Genomic DNA, 18955 nt, shown 5'->3' with positions numbered 1-18955 from the left:
ATATGCATGCTGTTAATTAATTTCTTGAGAATGTTAATATAGGCGGCGTCGACGTTTTCCGTTTTTGATGCCGAGTAAAAAAAACAAACTTTAAGTCCCATTTTGGGAACGAGTTCTCTACGGTATTTTTATCAAGGAAATAATGTCCCGACAAAACTTAAAATTACTCTGGACCAACGGAAGTAGCGCTTTCCGTTCTCGGCCTTCATTTGGCTTCGAGAAAACTAGATACCAGGACATTTTTTGCAAATGCTAAGAAACCTTCGAAGCTTTTTCATAGTTCTAATTTGATTAGCGTTATTTTAGTGTGCACCACCACCACTACGACATTTTCACTACGGTTGAAACGACAGCGAGGTAAGTTTTAACGTCGCAGATTACCTTTTGCCGCTAAAACAGCACCGCCATAGGGCTTACCTTGTCCAATCCTTCTAGACGTTTTTCCTACTCCCCTATAGTGGTGGGCTTTATGAGTGCAGCTGCAGGTTAAGAGAAGTTAAATTGATAACAAAAAGAAATGTTCTTGTCCATAGCGCATAATGCCCATCATTAACGGGTTGGGACGGCGTTATTATGCTCTTGATAACTTTTACCGCAGATCATATCCACCCCTCTTCTGCTGGCAGTATAAATAAGCTAGTTTTTGTCCTTGACTGATGAACGTGCATAATTTTGTGTTCTGGAGCAGTTACAGCCGTCTTGCAAGTAATCAAAAAAGTGCTATCATTCATACATACCACCATGTCCACCGAATCTAACGACATTGAAAAAAACATTTCGCATTTGGACCCAAGCGGTGTCGATAATGCCTATATTCCGCCTGAGCAGCCTGAAACAAAGCATTCCCGTTTCAATATCGACAGGGACACCTTGAGAAACCACCTCATTGCTGCCGTGGGTGAGTTTTGTGGGACTTTCATGTTTTTATGGTGCGCTTACGTTATTTGTAACGTCGCTAATAATGATGTTTCCTTGAAAACTGAACCGGAAGGTTCCCACCCCGGTCAATTGATCATGATTGCCCTTGGTTTTGGGTTTTCCGTCATGTTTTCTATCTGGTGTTTCGCTGGTGTCTCCGGTGGTGCTTTGAACCCGGCCGTCTCTCTTTCTCTATGCTTGGCCAGAGCTATCTCACCCACTAGATGTGTGGTGATGTGGTTCTCTCAGATCATTGCTGGGATGGCTGCTGGTGGTGCTGCTAGTGCCATGACCCCAGGTAAGGTCCTCTTTGCCAATTCCTTGGGTCTAGGCTGTTCCAGATCCAGGGGGTTATTCTTGGAAATGTTCGGTACAGCTGCATTGTGTCTGACTGTTTTGATGACGGCTGTTGAAAAGCGTGAAACCAACTTCATGGCTGCGTTTCCAATCGGCATTTCCTTATTCATTGCCCATGTCGCTTTGACCGGCTACACCGGTACCGGTGTTAACCCTGCAAGATCCTTGGGCGCTGCCGTTGCTGCCAGATATTTCCCCACTTACCACTGGATTTATTGGATTGGTCCGCTATTAGGCGCGTTCTTGGCGTGGTCCATCTGGCAACTATTGCAAATCCTGGACTACACTACCTACGTTAATGCTGAAAAGGCAGCAGGGCAAAAGAAGAAAGATTAGGAACAATATCTTACGAATATAGGTACTTTTCTTACTCGCTACTCCGCCCCAATATAATTTAATTTACTTCAATAATATAATAATATCTGATTTTACATCAGTGTGGCTACTTTTTATTTATTTTTTTTTTTTTTTGCCGTTGGAACCTTTTGTTTACGTAAGCGAGCTCAAGCACGTATTCTCTACATGTCTTGCTCCTCTAAAGGCAATGCCAAGACAAAACCTTTAAAAGAGAAAAGTGGAGATAAGAATTTCTTTCGCCACCCATAACCGATCGCAAGGCGAGTCGACAGTGTTGAACATGAACCTTGCAACTCGAAAGAAGGCAAAACCATCATTTGTTTGTTTGCGGTGTAAACAGAGAAAGACTAAATGCGACAAACTTTGGCCCACATGCTCGAAATGCAAGAGTTCATCTTCAGTCTGCACCTACGAAATAGAACCAGGACGAACTAACATATCACCTCCCACCACTAATAGCACACACGGCGGTATTAAGAGCATTACTCCCTCTTCAATTTCCACAAGTGACTCTTCTACTTTCACTCCATATGCAAGTGCTAAAGACTGGGAAATGAAAAATTTTGCCCTGAGGCTATGGAACGCACATGAAAAACTTGTGGTTATGAATAATACAACCATTGTTGATAGCCCGTTTGCTTTCCACAGCATCCTTCAACAAGATTTATTCTCCAAAGCTTTAACCACTTGCATACACGGGAAAATACTGATTGATGTTGAACGCCATCGTGAGAATGCGTCTATCGATAGTGAGAAAAAAGAAATGAACTTACCAATTAGTGATATCGGACCCTTGTTTTTTATTGATAAAGCCGCGTTGATATTTTGTGATGGTACTTCTAAATTGAGTAAATTGTCTCCGCCAGTGGACTTTTTATATAATACGTATGATTATGAGCAAGCCTATCCTGAAGAACGTAACGACAAAATCTCAATTGATATCCTTTTGCAGGAGCTATCTCAATATTTGTTGAACAAGCATGAGGTTGACACCTTATTGACGGAATTTTACAAGGCAATTTATCCGATGTACCCGTTCTTGGAAATATCATTATTTGAAGGAAATATGAAGGAATTTTTGCAGCCAAACAACTTCAATGGTTACACCATTGTATTAAACGATAAGAAATCTAGAAGAAACCTGGAAACTATCACACTACTAACCATTATATTGGCTCTTTCTCATAGAAGTTTAACCTTACGCAACGACATTCTTTTTGAAGAATCCTCCCAGGTGAAAGCTAATAATTTGTCACTAATTGCTCACAAACTTATTTCTCTCATGAATGTCTTCACATATACGAATGAGCACACGTTTTGTTGTTTGTTATATTTTTTCATATTACGGTGCCTGAATCCAGATCAGATTGACATGTATCCCTCCCACAGCGACTTGTTAAATCTGAAGTTTTTGAATGAAGTTGCAATAAAACTAGGATTAAACGAAGAACCCTTCCAATACACCAGATATATCATCGAAGAGGACGATTATCCGAGGCTGTTCAATTTAAGAAGAAAATTATGGTTAGGCGTCCAGTTTTTAAAATTCCAAATGTCAACACCGGAGGGTGATTCTGACATACTGAGTTTGGAATATCTACGGTCCTTTATTAAGATCGACGAATCACTGCCTGAGCTGTTTGAAAAAAACTACACTTCTACTAATAATCTAGATTTATCATTAATGGCTATATCAGAGGATATCTATCATTTCCACTTATCATTACAGGAACTGTTAACTTCCTGCGCACCAATTAATGGTTCTTCGTATTTGAAAGAAATATTAAATAATATTGATAGAGCCAAGAATTTTTTAAATCAAAAATTTCCTATTCTGTTAAATTCTCCGGAAGAGCCTAAATTGAAAAGCTTGCATATTAACGTTCCTTCTTTGTTTGCAAACGGCGAGCTTTTTGATTTGAGAACCTTTGAAGAAAATGAAACATTTATGACCAATGTTATCGGATATACTAGTACTATGAATGTCCATCACAGTTTGGCCTTGTACTTTGAAAAGAAATGCTTCGAGAATCCCTCTGAATACGAGAAATATTACCATCATTTTACTTTTACCGCTATGCAAGATTATTTGACGTTGCTTAAATTAGTCTCAGAATACTTCAACGGAAGCTTGGCTCACTTACGAGAGCCTTTCGGGTTTGTAACCCAAAAAGTCGTTTGGTGCTCCATACTCAGACTACTTATATTTCAGGCCACTCTACTCGTTAAGTTATCCTTCAAGAAAAGTACATGTGGCCGACCCGCTGTATTCACGGGAATGGAAGATGATAGAAACACGAAAATTATTCAGGTTATTGATGGACTGATTAAACTAATGTCATACCATATGAAATTGCTGATCGAAATTATTACTTCTAATTTAGAGAAGCATTATATCGGTTCATTCATATCAGTCACTATATTCCGGTATATTATATATTTGGTAGATACTGACGAGTTGTCTTCACTGATAGTAGATTACTGGAAAAGTAGCGCCAATGTGAATGAAAAGTACAGAAAAATTCATAAAATTGTTGGCCTAAAATGGGGATTAAGTCGAAGCAAATCGTTTTCAATCGCTTCAAAGCTCAACAATCCGCTGGTCCTAGGAAGCTTAAACCTAGAGATTTTAAAAATTTTGGAAAAACTGGTCTCCGATCAAGAATTCTCAAGAAACTTTAGTGGTGATGTTGATCCCTTACAGAATGGAGTTGATATCATGAACTATGACAGTGACGCTTTTGACCAATTAACGGAAACTGACTTTGAGAGGTTGCTCGGATTTTTCCCCGACTTGACTAACTTGTAACAGAAGTATCAATTGGGAAGAAAGTACCGAAAAATGATGTACGCTCTCAGAAGGTTGAAAACCAGACGTGTCTCACCGTTGATTATTTAATACGTGTATGAAGTTCGTACTGTTGACATAATACAAGAAGTCATCGTAGGATATCCTTGATATGGTCCTAGAAACAAGAAGGTGCTTATTAGTGGACATGAAAAACGAAAGTTGAGAGGAATCTCCGCAAAAAAAGGTCGAACCGTTTCAACACTGAAGGATAATCTCTAAACATTATCCAGTCTCAAAACGCATGCACTTTCAAATGAATTTTTCTCAGAAACTGTTGTCCTTGACATAAATATCAAGGTTCAAATTGAGTTTGTGTATGTACATCACGTTCTAAGGGCCTTCTTGATACATTTGCGGATAAACTTTTGGAGAAAAGCAAGGGCTAGAGGTTGAAACTATCACTATAGAGATAAAATGAGTCGGAAACACAAGAACGTCCAAACACGATATAAGATCCTCCCTCCTTATGTTAGAATGCCAAAAGAGCCGATTAAATCTTCGTGCGTAGACTTTAAGTCGTAAATCATTCATCGGCTCTTTCACCAGCATATCCAGAATCGAATTTTCGCCCAACGCCGCAGAAGTTGGCCCCTGCTGGCAACCTTGCAGTATAAAACATCAGATTCCGTGGAGACATTTACAAAATTGAAAGCTTGAAAAATTAGTTCGACAGTGATGGAGTATCGATTGAATTCTCACGAAGAAGCTAAAAGTTTGCTTTATGACGTTATGGGTGGCCATAGGATACGGTAAAGCCTTATTGTTAATTTTCATACCTGTGCGGCCTAGAATAAGTAAGACCGGATAACAGTGGGAACTGGACATATGTAGAATTCCGTCCTCTTCGAAGGAGGAAAATCTACCTATGTCAACTTTAATATTATTAAAATAAGGTGCCCATGAAACTATTCTAAGTACAACGAACAAATACCGTTTAAAGTTTAAGCCTCTCGCATCAGTAGAAATACAGAAATGGCCATAGAGGGAGATTATGTCTGCTTCTGCCTGAGAACTTGCGCATGAAAAAAAAGACACTTGGCAAACCACTATTTTTCTCAACAGCTCTCGTTCTTTCAAGGCACAGCTCCGACAAATTCTTTTAAATTTTTCTTGTGATACCAAATACGTAGTTCACATTTTTTGGCCAGCCTACATTCACATTTGCTTTTTAAAATGTTTTCCTATGCGAAATCCTTATTTGATGTTAAAACTATGCGGATGTCTCCTCCCCACTGAGAACCGCGCAGTGGAAGATTTTATATTTTTTTTACGAGCTTCATAGGCTTCATGCGTCCTTTTATTTTTCCGCGGTCATCCAACGGTTAAATTGCATTACATCACCGTGATGAAATCAAATTTTTTATCTGTAAAAAGATTTTTAATTTGCCTCCAGATCTAGCAGGTTCCTTTTTACAAGCTTTTTTAGGAAGTAAAATGACCCCTGTATATAGAGCACTTACCTGATCGCAAGCGCATTAGGTTATCATGAACTATCATGCAACGCGTAAAAACTTTGATGAATTCTTGGCAATGAATTTAGCTTCGCAATGGACTTTTTTTTTTTTTCCTTGATGGCTTAAAGTGGAAGAAGTACTTAACATAAACCAAATGTTCCTACCGGATTTTTACTTCATTGGCTGCCAGTAATATTGCTACAGTAAATATTTAGTGGCAGATGTGACTTATTCATGAGTTGGCCATAGACGTTGATTTAACAGAAGACTATTGTTACTTCAAAATCTTTATACATAAGAGCCGTATTGTAGTTGTAGTTTACCTTAGATTTTTCGATAAAACTGATCATTGTACTTGATAGAACGTTCAGACATCTATTCGTGATTATATGTTCCCCACCACTTTGACTTTGTTGTCTGTAGGTGACATATCGAGATTGCGGCGCTTATGAAACGTGACGATCGAAGTTGTTCTGACATATATTTTTAAGTTCTCTAACGTGAAGGCGATGATTGCGACCCAGATATTGCCTATTGGAGTTCTTATCTCTCTGGCCTCTATACAACTCCAACAACGTAATAATGGAAATGACAGTCTATCTTCTACCTCCAGAAACTAGTCCTCACATATTCGCCTTTGACACAGCAGATGCCAAGGCAATCTTGTTAATCGGCAGCGGGGCTGCATTCGGATGCTGTGAACAACAGGAATATACTCTTGCGTCGACTAATTTTACATCAATGCTATTGAATCACAGAATGATAGTCATACACAGGATCGGTGTTAGTATACGCTACTAGTAGCCTATGAAAATTGTTTATTAAAATGCTTATTATTCAGGTGCTTTCATTATCTCCCCATTAATAAACAATTGTTAAACGATACTTATATTTATGACAATTTTCCGGCATACGTCTATTTCTCCAACAGTAATCTACCTCAAGCTAACTGCACTATCTTAGATCCCTCAAAATTTTACTATAACTGGCATAATAGCTAATAGAACAAAAATCTAGAACGGCATTTACGCAGAGGCTTACACGAAGACTTCTATTTTCACTAGTCTTTGATAATTTGCCAACTGACGAAGTGATCATTGAAAGCTCCAACAAGTTTCAGCTCATTCAGGGTTTCATCTGCTGTCATCACGACCGAAACAACCGTATCGACTACAAGTACAAGTAATAGGTCTTCTGGAGTACTAGCTGGTCTCTGCACAAACGAGCCTCCACTGAAAATGAGAGCACTCGTCCTAGTACCTCATCAGTTTTAACTGGTTCCAGCGTTGTCTCATTCAATTCGGCCAACACCACTAGTTCTGGTGCATTTCCACCCTAAATGATGTCATAAGTCCCCTTCCTTCATCCACTGTAGTTAAAATGTGCAGTGCCAAAATTTCATCTGCTCCAGCTGACGCCGCCGTTACTACGTCATCAACTGCCGAAGGAATACCCGTAACCATCACAAGACCGTGGATTGATATTTACACGTCAACATATGTGGAAACATCCAGCGATCCAGCTCATGAAACTATCGTTGAAAATGAAACACCAACATTCACCGCTTTATCAGGTGCTTTCGTTTACTCCACCTGATGCCTTTAGCTATATGACATTCTCCCGTACAAGAAAACTCTTCTGCATCTCAGTAATGATTGTTTACTTATTATTTCTTCACAGGCAGCGTCAACGATGCACATTGTTTTTAATTTCCACTTGACGACGTCCTCTCCTTTAGGTTTCCTCAGTCATCCGGGCCATCAACGCAGTCTATCTACTGCTTCAGACACTTATTCATCTGGAAGTCGGACCACTTACCTCTTCTACCAGCTACACTGAATACCATGAAGCTAGCACTGCCTCAATATCTTCCCAGTCACTAAAATCTTCCAATTCCTTATCTGCGTTATTATTGTGATCATCTACTTCTACTACAACTATTATTGCTAACACATCCAGTTAACAAGCAAAAACTACAACCCCTCCTAAAGATGTTAAATCTTACAGTAATGGTACAACCGTTATCGCTTCTACTTCTGTATCATCTTCTAGGGACGCAAAAACAACTAGCGAAGAAGATATTCCAGATCTTATCGTGATCGTCCTACCGTCCAAAAAATGATTTAAATTACTACTACAACAGGTTACTGTGACTATCTGAAAATCTCATATGTGTACCGAAACTGCTTCTTCTGCGGTCGCTTCTGCGGTCGCTTCTGCGGTCGCTTCTGCGGTCACGACTATCATTTGTGGAGGATATACAGATGATGTCCTGTTTCTACTGCAAAATCACCAAAGCAAACTTTCGGTAGTCACTGTTAATTACTTGCGACTCTGGTATCTGTCCCAAAACTTCTTCTTTAGCTAGCATTTCTACAGCAACTACTACCATTGATGAAGTCGTAACCGCTTATCTCACATGGAACTCGCGAAGCAGTTTCTAGCTCCAATATTTTGATTGGCGATAGTAACTCTTCCATTTCAAAAGCTGCTAAAATAAAGCCGGTTGGTTGGTGGACAGCAACGACAGCGCATCTTCACCAGGGTCTGATTATACTGAGGCACATACAACTAATGCTAAGGCTAACGAATTTGTACACACCAAAACCCTCCTTTTATATCAAAGACTATCAAGACTAGAAATGTTATCACTGGCAACCCGACCACTATCTCTCAGCCAATCCTTAGCTTCTCAACAAGTAGTGTGTTAGTATCTAGTAACGCCTCTTTAGAAATTTTGAATTACGTCAGTATTGCCGATGGCTTACTAGCCAATAATGCTCTAAGTGTTTTCATTGTCTCCGTACTGCTGGCAATAGTCTAATGAGGCATGGCTTCTACTTAACATTAATTATTCATTGATTCTACAAAGTTTTTATAGATGATCTTGTTTAGGCCAGCCTCTAAGCAAAATTAACACAATGTCTTTAGGAATCAATTCTCCAGGAAACACAACCGAGGGTATAACTAGATTACGCTCGAAAGCAACAGCGTCGCTGAAGATGAAGAAGAAAACTTGAGGATATATGGATTTACGTCCCTTTGTTCGAAAAAAATACAGCAATTACGATATGATCGCCCCACGGAGTTGGCACTGAATATATGTATTCCGTAAACAGTATGAACAGGCATATGCGACTGATTGACATGTACTCAGCCTTCTGGGTAGTTTTTCTCAGGCAGGCAGGGTGCAGGGTTAAAACGTCTTCATTCGATTCAACATATTTTTCTGATCCGCAACAACATGGACCGTAGTTCTTTTGAACTATGGCAAGTTAATAAATTAATCTTCAATTTTTAAACAATTATATATAACAAAATAACTCTCACTCTACAAAGGATATATGAAAGTCTTATTCTCTAAATCAGTCAAATCGTACACTGCCAAGTTGTTCTCATGTGTTATCGTTTTCCCTTTTTCGATTGAAGAGGGCCTATCACTTTCAACAAGTTGGACTCTGTCCATATAACTCTGCAGATTTTCTTCGTAATTCTTTAGTCTTTCATTATTCCTTCTCTTGAGTATAAAATGGATTAACAACAGAATGGCAGGGGCCAAAGAGAATGATAGGACTATCTGAACAATCCAAGCTGGCAAAAAGCGCGGACCGTCCTTTTCTCTCCATATTTGTGGTGAGATGATGTTAGCAATACCCATTGCAAATAGACACACAGAACTTCTGGTCAGTTTCTTAGTATAGCCAGACGCGCTTGAACTTGCCCAGCTAAGGGTTATAATGAAGGGAATTCCGAAAATTTGACCTGCCATACAAATATTCGCCAGGATACCAATCTTATTGCCCCATGGTAAGGCAGCGGCAGCAATTGATCCTACCAATGCCGGTAAGGTCCAAAAAATGGCTGTCAAAGCTGAAATGTCCTTCCATTTCATCAGCGTCAAAGAAGCAATGAAGGCACAAACAACCGCGAAACCTGCGCCAGCAACTGAAACTAATGTCGAGCCCAAGGCGTCAACGCCACCCATGCCCTCGAATAAAAGATTCTGCTGGTAGGGCAGGTTATTAGCAAGTTGCTGAAGAAGGAAAAATAACCCGAATAACCAACTTATATGATCTTTCATTGCCTCCCTGAACTGGCTCTTTTTGAAAACCTTTTGTTCAATAGAAGAACCTGTGGATGCCTGGACTCTTCTAATAATCCATACTCTCTCCTTCACTGAAAAAAACTTCACATCAGCGGGATTATTAGGAAACCATAGAATAACCACAATCGTCATGATAAAGGTCAAACCACCAATAATGATGGTAAATATTTTCCACAAGGAAATGCTGGGATTCTTTATGTGAAGAACACCATAGGCAATAAACCCGGTTGGAATGGGAGACCCCATACATGCCGCAAAGAAAAACGGCTGGGCGGCAGCCCTTTCCGTGGCATCGAAGAACATGCCCATGGTAGTAATCAGGATTGGGATGACAACACTCTCTGTTAGTCCCAAGAAAAACCTCAAGGCAACAAGCCCAGAAAAGTTGCGAGCAGTACAACTCAAAAAGATAATTACAGTCCACGCAGCTAATAGCCCACCCAAGAACTTCCCAAGCGGTAACCTTTGGGCCAAATATTGCCCAGGAAATTGGCCAATTGCAAAACCAACGTAAAACAGTGTGTTCACAGTATTATATGTGTTCTGGCTGAGACCTGTATCTTCAAATAAACCCAGAATCGAGTCGTAGGACAAAGTAGCTTTATCCATGTAAAGTAAAAGATTGATGGCAGAGACGAAGGTGAATATCGTGAGAAACAGTTTTCTCTTTAACTTTTTCTCCTCTTCAGGCGTAATTTCAGGAACTTCTGCATCGTTTTCCTCCATAAACGCTAGCGTAACATCAGCGAGGGTTGAGGGTACCAGGATCTCATCGGACGACGAGATTGAATCCGCTTCCACTTCTATATCAACTTTTGACATTTTTCTATTTTTTGTTCTTCCTTTTTCTTTTGTCTTCTCTATCGGAGTTCATACAAATTTTACGAACAACAATATCAGTTCTTTTATGATCGATTAACCATCTCTTTAAGTACTTTAATCTTCTCGATCTGGCAGAGCTTTGAAGGCACACACACATCTTTAACAATATCTCGACTATTTGACTTCTGACTTTGTACGGGTCTGTCAAGTGGTTGTTGCTATCATCATATTACATCACCATTCCAATGAGGGGAGCCACCGCAAATAGAAACTTCGAAGACTATTGCATGCCTTGGCGGCATCTATGGCTAAAATGTCAGGGGTTTTTTAGATTTCTTACATCGAATTGGGTGCCTATTTTTTTTTCAGAAAGCCACATATTTGTTTTTGCAATCCCACCTGCGTCTCTGAAAAAAGTCCGCGGTGCTTTAACAGCCATTGCCACAAATATTAGCCTTATCGGCCAACGTGCTATGGCGCTATATGTTTTTGCCACACCGTTCTTGCCGAGCTCTCGGTTATCAACTTTTTGTAAAGCTCGGATGGCGATAAGACATCCGAGATTTACGTAGTTTCTGCATACAGTACTATCCACAATTCTCGGCGATTACTCACCATGATGAGCAAGCGGGACGGATAGACGTGTCCATGTTGCCCGAAGCTTGTTACATACAGTATTGCATGCTCGGATGGCAGGCAGCAGCCGAGGCAACGTAGTGCTTATCCACGCCATTGTGGATCCTTGCAAATTTATGTGGCGAACATCCAGTTGCATCAATCGGATCGCTGTGTGCTTGGTAGCATGAAGGCGGTCTCCCCGTACTGGCCAAAGCAAAACATATGCTGCCACCATGAGCTACCTATTGTGGGAAGACTTGTACAAACGCACACGGAACGCTTAGAACGTGACATCTAGTAGAGAGAAAACTCGATCGGTTAAAGATAAAGTAAAGACCTAGTTCGGGCTTGTAGCAACGTAACGGTCATGACGCTTCAAGATTTTCGACGTTTCTTAGCATGTAACGGATAGCCGATCCGAACGCGATCACTAGTATGGTTTTCCACATTACATGGCTGCCAGAAGATCATTCTGATGCAGTGTTGTAGAATATTTAGCTATTCTTTTTTTCAAGACGGAATCTGAGGATATCAACCGCAATACAGTAATTCAATGATACTGTGACATTGCACCAAAGAGAGGTATATTGGGATGGATAAAGAGGCCGAGGTTCTATATTGATCCGTTTTCGGGAGAGTCCATTGCTCCCACTAAAACGCAAGGACTGGTGACTGGTTCTCCCACAGAGGGGCCCTTCCCCACACGGATATTAACGGGAGTGTGACTGATTGTAAGGGAGAACCGCGAATTTGACTCCGAAATTACACAAATGGATTACTAATGCTAAGGCAAAGACCGTCGCGCTGAAGAGACGCTTCTGCAAATGTTAGACAGGCGTATAAATAAGAACGTCCTCTTTGTCATGCGCACGCAATTGGAACTAAGAAGCCCTGCTACAGCAAATAGTAGTAAAAAGAAAGGGCCTGCTAAAGATGAAAGTTTTTGTAACAGGAGCTTCGGGCTTCATTGGTTCCGCATTTTTGTCAGAATTGGTCTCATCTGGCCATGAAGTAGTTGGTTTAGCAAGATCCGAGGAGTCTGCCTCGAAGATTGAATCAGTGAGCCCCTCCGTGAAGGCTCTTCGCGGCGACCTCAAGGATCTAGACATTCTGAAAAGGGGTGCTTCAGAATCTGAAGCAGTTGTTCATTTGGGTTTTATTCATGACTTTACGAATTATGCTCAATGCTGTGAAATCGACCGCCAGGCTACTGTGGCTATGCTTGAGTCGCTCAAGGGAACCAACAAGCCATTCATATACACCAATGGCACACTTGTGTTGCGCCCAGGTAAGGTCGCTAATGAAAAGGATACTGTCGATGAGAGTTCTAAATGTTTGCGTGCTGCTACCGAGGAAACTGCATTAAGTTACAAAGATAAAGGCGTTTCAGTAAGGTGTATTAGGTTGGCGCCCTCGGTTCATGGGAAGGGCGACAAAGGTTTTGTTCCAGTTTTGATGAGTATTGCCGAAATTTCTGGAAAATCAGGTTACGTTGGAGACGGTCAAATCGTTTGGCCTGCTATACATCGCTCGGATGCAGCTCGTTTGTTCAGGCTTGTTTTGGAGAAAGGAAGAGCGGGAAAGGCTTATAACGGTATTGCTGAACAAGGTATACCGCTCAAGGATATTGCACAATTGATTGGAGAAATTGTGAATGTTCCAGTGGTCTCCATCCCTGAGGATGATGCTGAAAAACATTTCGGATTTATGGCTGTATTTGTTACAAACGACGGCCCAGTTTCAAGCGAAGCCACCCAAGAAGAGCTAGGATGGAAGCCACAACAACTTGGGCTCCTTGAAGATGTCCGCATAAACTATAGACCTACATAATTCGAAAACTCAAGCGTCGAAATTTTTCAGAACGTCCCAGTATGTAGTGTTTTTACTTTTGTATTTGCTTTTTGAATCTATTTTGCTTGCTACTTAGAACAATCTTGTAACGCATGCGTTTTATTGGAGGAGCTCACTCCTTATGGCTTGGCATACTGGTAAATAGGGAAGTGGTGATGAACGCCTCAATGTGGCTTGCGTAAATATTCTATTTAGCGCCACACAGAACGAAGACTTCATCTTGGCATAGGGAAGGGGGTGTACAATCCAACAGGAATGCTTGAAGAGAACTGAGATACTTCTGAAGGTTTACCAGTGACGAAAACATATAAAAAGGAGGAATTTTCAATGTAACACCTCTCCATTCGTTTTTGTACAGAAGAAAAGGACAACAACTCACTAAAAATATGTCTCCTCCATCAGCCCAAGTCGCAAACCACATTATCTCCAATGACTCATCAATTGACATTGTCACAGATGGAATAAAAAATTTAGACTATTCTTCCAAACAAGGCTACGGCAACTTCGATACTCATTTCTATGCTGGTCAAGACGAAGTTTCCCCCTCTGGCTTGTTGAAAATCCGTGGGTCCTACAGAGAAAAATCGAAGTACCCAGATTATTTGCCTACTTGGGACCCAACCGAGAAGTATGGCCCATTAGAATTCCACGAATATCATGATCCCGCCTTGAGAGCTGACCCCAACTTTCCCAATCTTTTTGCAGAAGAGAAGATTGGGCAAGTAAAGGTGAAGAAGGTTACACCAAAATTAGGTCTCGAGATTAATGGGATTCAATTAACAGATCTCTCTGATGCTGGGAAAGACGATCTCGCTTTGCTTGTTGCACAAAAAGGAGTAGTTATTTTAAGAAATCAGAATTTTGCTGACGAGGGACCAGAATATGTGACTGAATATGGAAAGCATTTTGGCAAGTTACACATTCATCAAACCAGTGGACACCCTCAAAACAACCCTGAACTACACATTACCTACCGGAGACCTGATGCGGATGAATTTGCAAGAGTTTTCGATAACTCGACATCATCCGGTGGCTGGCATACGGACGTTTCTTACGAGTTACAGCCACCTTCATACACTTTCTTTAGTGTTGTCGAAGGCCCTGACGGTGGCGGAGACACGCTTTTTGCGGACACCATCGAAGCTTTCAACAGATTGTCTGAGCCTTTGCAGGACTTTTTGAGTACTCTTCATGTCATCCACAGTTCAAAGGAGCAGGCTGAAAACTCGCAAAGCCAAGGCGGAATACAAAGGAGAGCACCTGTTACACACATTCACCCATTGGTTAGGGTTCATCCTATCTTGAAAAAGAAATGCTTGTATGTCAACCGTGCATTTTCCAGAAAAATAGTTGAGTTAAAAAGGCAAGAATCTGAGTCAGTGTTGAATTTCTTGTATAATGTGGTGGAGAGCAGCCATGATTTGCAATTGAGAGCCAAGTGGGAGCCCCGCACAGTTGTCTTATGGGATAATCGCAGAGTTCAACATTCTGCTGTGATCGATTGGGAAGAGCCAATTCACAGACATGCATTCCGAATTACTCCTCAGGCTGAAAGACCTGTGGAGGATTTGAAGTTTTTGAATGATGAAAATTATTACCCCTCTTCATTAACTTTGAATGTTTGATTGTGAAGTGCGTCCTGTGAACAGTCGGTATCTGCTATGGCAGTAGCCCAAACAGTGTGCTAAAAGTTTTTTTTTTGTTAGAACGGAGTGAGCCTCAAAACGGCAGTGTCAGAAGTTCTTCGTTTTATATAGTTGGGGTGAATTCAATCTATGTACGTGTAGACTAAACAAAAACTGCCACTCTTCGTTACACAATTAGGATCTCTAAAAGAGACGAATCTGAGCTCATCATCTAATGCTGACTAGCCCACAGCTTTTGGAATACCTCGTATTCTTAAATACTCATTGTATGAGATAAGAAAACATATCAACAGGTGCCAATTTTTCTGTGACTTCAATGACACAGTTCTGAGCGTCGTGGGCAATCTAGCGTGGAATGGTATATCGTCGCACTGAGGATGACTCATACTCACAAATAATGATACGGGAAATACTGTCCATTTTTTGTTGACGTTTTTAGAGGTCATATGAATGTGCCTCGAAAAGACTTGCTCCGAGTCCACAAAATTCAAAAACTTTTTTATAAACTACTTTCTATAAAAAAAATCAAAATAGTTCTTGATTTCAACATTATATTTAGTGACCGGCCTTTATGTTTGCTGGGAGCGTCTGCTTTTCACAACATCTAAAGCGCTTGAAAACACATCCAGTAACAATTGCGTTTCCTCTAGACCAACGCTTACTCTAATAATGCTAGAGTCAGCTCCAAACTTAGAGACTTCCTCTAACTCTGAATGGTGCGCCAAATGGACATACGGGCATGCTAACGTAAAGTTGGTTCCGTTGGAAGGTCCCTTAAATACTTTCAAAGAATCATAAAAGGCTTCGGCATCGCCTTCGCTATGAAAAGCCACAGAAAACAAACATCCGTATCCACCGCGTTCATTCCGGACAGATTCATAATTGTTAATGGTCTCCTTAGAGTTAACGGTTGGGTAATAAATCTTCTTGCATGTTTTTCCCTGTTCTGGTAAGAGTAATTCCTTCAACAATTTTTCTGTATTCGTATTAGCGCGCAATGTTCTATCTTCGAAATCTCTCGAATTGCGTTCAAGAACCACTGCATCTTCACCCCATAGCAGATCTTCAAATTCACCACTTTTGAAGTACTCCCGGGCACGTTGGTACAAAGCTGATTTGGGGTTTAGAACAACCGAACCACCCATAACATTACTAGCCCCATTGAAAAGCTTGGTAAGGGAAGTACAGACTATGTCAGCATAGGGCAAAATGTCAACGTTTAGGCCTCCAATAGTATCATCAATTACAATAAAAAATCCATATGCGTCCGCCAGTCTTCTCAACTCCTTCAAATTAGGCATATTCAGTAAAGGGTTCGAAGGTGTTTCAACGAAAACAGCAAGAAGACGTTGATTGCTTGCGTCTAAAAACTTTTGTAATTCAGTAATATCTCTGGAATCTCCAAATCCAAAAAATTTACATTTTCCAAATTTTGTCATGATGACTTGAGTATCTTTGAAAGGAAAGCCAAAGATACCAACTGTATCACATACTAATGATTTTTCCTTTTCATTAGCATTCTGGCTGCTTAAAACGCATTCAGAAGATCTCTTTTCCTCCCAAAATGTAAGCAAATTGCGAGCTGTAGAGATCGCAGACATACCGCTTGAGACAAGATAAACATCATTTTCTGGGTTGAGGTTTAATCCTTCCCAGTTCGAATCCCTTTTCTTTAAGCCAAAAGGGTTGGAACGATTTTCAACTATTCTTCTTTTTATCGTGTTTTTAGCTTCTTCTCCCTCCTTCTTGGCTGCCAAAAGCTTACTCTCGACCTCATGCTGCGCCTGGCCTGATTTGAGACTGGTGACATCAAGCAACTGGTTGATAGTCGATGCTAATCTGCTGGATACACATTCACCTCTTAATTTCCAATACTCTCTTACAATTTCGAATTCGTCATCCGATGCGAAGACAGCAGCGATTGTTACAACCAATCCAGCAGGTTTTCCCGTATCATTTCTGATTTCAACTGTTTCCACTTCTAGGTGAGCTTCGCTTTCGGGACCGGCAACAGATTTCACATACTCCAAACACTTTGAAGCCAATTTGATGGAGGGAAAAGGGCGGCAGAGCTCTGAATCTCGTCCAAATTTGTTAACGAAATAAGCACAAAGTGTCTGTATAGAAGGTTGAGGGAAGTACCTGGGATATCCCGTAGACATTTTACTTATTACTTCCGGCTTCTTTTCTGCATAACCTATTGCTGAATCCCATGTAGGGATACCAAATGATACCGCATAATCCAAATTACTAGGAAGGGGTTGGCCAAATTCAATATCCGTCATAACTTTCTGAAAAGTTTAGTAGTTGTTAACAAGTTGTTAACAAGTTGTTAAGTAGTTGATTTAGTAGCTTCTACACTCTACAGTGACAAAGAAAAATTATTTTATTCCTGATTAGATGGATTGTATCTTGTAGAAGCATTAATATACTCTTTCAAGTGCACTTTTGTAATGTTTGACATAAACAACAGTGGCGCGTATCGAGGGCTATCTCGGAACTCGCAATTAACTTTAATCCTTGATTGTCCATTCTTCTGCTCGAAAGGCCGTACACAGTTATTTTTCTGTGTATGCTGCTCTTTTTGATGCCTTTCTCGAAGAGGCCTGATGCCACACATATACGGTACTGCTCACTCTAAAGGCAACGCACGCTTCTTCATATTCTGAGAGTCAAGGATACTGAAGCAGGTGATAAGTGTTCGAAGAAGTGCGGTCTGACGCAAAGAATAGGATGCTAAATAAAGCCCTAACAATGCTTCATGAGATAAATCACAGCTTGGCGTACTAATCTTGGTCGAGGGTGAGAAATGCCATTGTGTGGATTCAACATAGGAACCTTGCGATCATTCGGCCAAGAAATGAGAGGCTGTGTACGCTGTTCGTATATTATTCAAATAAGGCAACAGCTCGGACAGATGCATATGAGGAGTTCCTGTCCTTGTTCTTTCAGTTCTTGGCATTCGGCTCGGTCTCGAGAATTTTCGGATCGAAATTGAATTTCTCGGAAACTTTTACATCCGAAAGGCATCATATCACAATTAATCACAACCGCTCTCGAAGAACAATCTCAAAGATAGAATATACATTTCTCAGCGCAAAGACTGCGGGAGGCCTTAAAGAAAAAACTGTATTATCATGTGTTCAAGACCTTGGCAACCATTGTTCATGTTTCGCTGCGAATTAGAGGTCACACGTGAAGTTGCATATCGTAGAATAATAGCATCAAAATTCCTGCCGGCATTTTAGATTTTTTCAGAATTTTAAAGCAGTTTGAAATTTGTTAGCTTACGAATTGTAGCGGAATAATCATCACTTACCAGGTGTCCCCATGGAAGTACGGACTTGCATCATTTCTAAATCCCTCCAGCAATTATCAATTGGACGAGGAGTGCTTAACATTAAGGAACTACTAAATTTCGATTAAGATGACTCAAAGACACGTGACACTCAACTTGATTAACAAAACAGTGTAAAATGCATAAATATACCAGGAAACCTGCTCATTACTATCGAGGTGTGTAGGTCGTTTTCAAGCTCAAACTTGATCTAGAACTTCGTTCACAGCGGCAAGTGGGCCCTTATCATAGACTGTTTCGAGCGAGTGAGTTAACTGCGCAACAAAGGCTTTGTTTTCACGAATCTCAGAACTGGAAAGAACTTTTGTTTTCAGTAATTCATGGGAATCTCTACCGCTCTTAACAGTAGCTGCCTTCAAAATGGCGCACTAGGGTCCTCAATTTTAAATTGTTTTACGTCCATCTCCATGCCAGTCAAATAACGAAACCAATCAGCGACACATCGGGTGCGTACGTATAGGCAGCAGTGGAATCGACAGCGCAGGCATTGGTGTCTTCGATACCGCGCTCCACGACAGTGTACAAACAAACTTGGACCTTCATGGCGTCGGGCATAAAAGCATCTGCCTTCATTAAATTAGCACCAGTCCTTCAAATTGTTGTCCTGCATCAGACGAT

At 40.7% G+C, this 18955-nt stretch overlaps 6 protein-coding genes across 6 annotated transcripts; 4 read left to right on the top strand and 2 right to left on the bottom strand.

Annotated features, from left to right (window-relative positions):
* Positions 1–741: 741 nt before the first annotated feature.
* SKDI12G0090 (aquaporin family protein) lies at positions 742–1611 on the top strand (the record flags this gene model as incomplete). Its single annotated transcript, XM_056229574.1, has 1 exon — positions 742–1611. One exon carries the CDS (start codon positions 742–744, stop codon positions 1609–1611), a length of 870 nt encoding a protein of 289 aa, XP_056083579.1.
* A 301-nt stretch (positions 1612–1912) lies between these two features.
* On the top strand, positions 1913–4441 carry SKDI12G0080 (uncharacterized protein; the record flags this gene model as incomplete). The annotated part of the gene is made up of 1 exon (XM_056229573.1): positions 1913–4441. One exon carries the CDS (start codon positions 1913–1915, stop codon positions 4439–4441), a length of 2529 nt encoding a protein of 842 aa, XP_056083578.1.
* A 4827-nt stretch (positions 4442–9268) lies between these two features.
* YCT1 (Yct1p) lies at positions 9269–10864 on the bottom strand (the record flags this gene model as incomplete). Its single annotated transcript, XM_056229572.1, has 1 exon — positions 9269–10864. One exon carries the CDS (start codon positions 10862–10864, stop codon positions 9269–9271), a length of 1596 nt encoding a protein of 531 aa, XP_056083577.1.
* A 1551-nt stretch (positions 10865–12415) lies between these two features.
* SKDI12G0060 (uncharacterized protein) lies at positions 12416–13312 on the top strand (the record flags this gene model as incomplete). Its single annotated transcript, XM_056229571.1, has 1 exon — positions 12416–13312. One exon carries the CDS (start codon positions 12416–12418, stop codon positions 13310–13312), a length of 897 nt encoding a protein of 298 aa, XP_056083576.1.
* Positions 13313–13719: 407 nt separating this feature from the next.
* JLP1 (sulfonate dioxygenase) lies at positions 13720–14958 on the top strand (the record flags this gene model as incomplete). Its single annotated transcript, XM_056229569.1, has 1 exon — positions 13720–14958. One exon carries the CDS (start codon positions 13720–13722, stop codon positions 14956–14958), a length of 1239 nt encoding a protein of 412 aa, XP_056083575.1.
* Positions 14959–15548: 590 nt separating this feature from the next.
* HSU1 (cystathionine gamma-synthase) lies at positions 15549–17264 on the bottom strand (the record flags this gene model as incomplete). Its single annotated transcript, XM_056229568.1, has 1 exon — positions 15549–17264. One exon carries the CDS (start codon positions 17262–17264, stop codon positions 15549–15551), a length of 1716 nt encoding a protein of 571 aa, XP_056083574.1.
* Positions 17265–18955: the final 1691 nt, after the last annotated feature.

This window comes from Saccharomyces kudriavzevii, assembly GCF_947243775.1.
Source record: "Saccharomyces kudriavzevii IFO 1802 strain IFO1802 genome assembly, chromosome: 12".
Lineage (NCBI taxonomy): Eukaryota > Fungi > Ascomycota > Saccharomycetes > Saccharomycetales > Saccharomycetaceae > Saccharomyces > Saccharomyces kudriavzevii.
The sequence above is the reverse complement of the archived record's forward strand: the minus strand, read 5'-3'. Positions and strand labels throughout refer to the sequence as shown.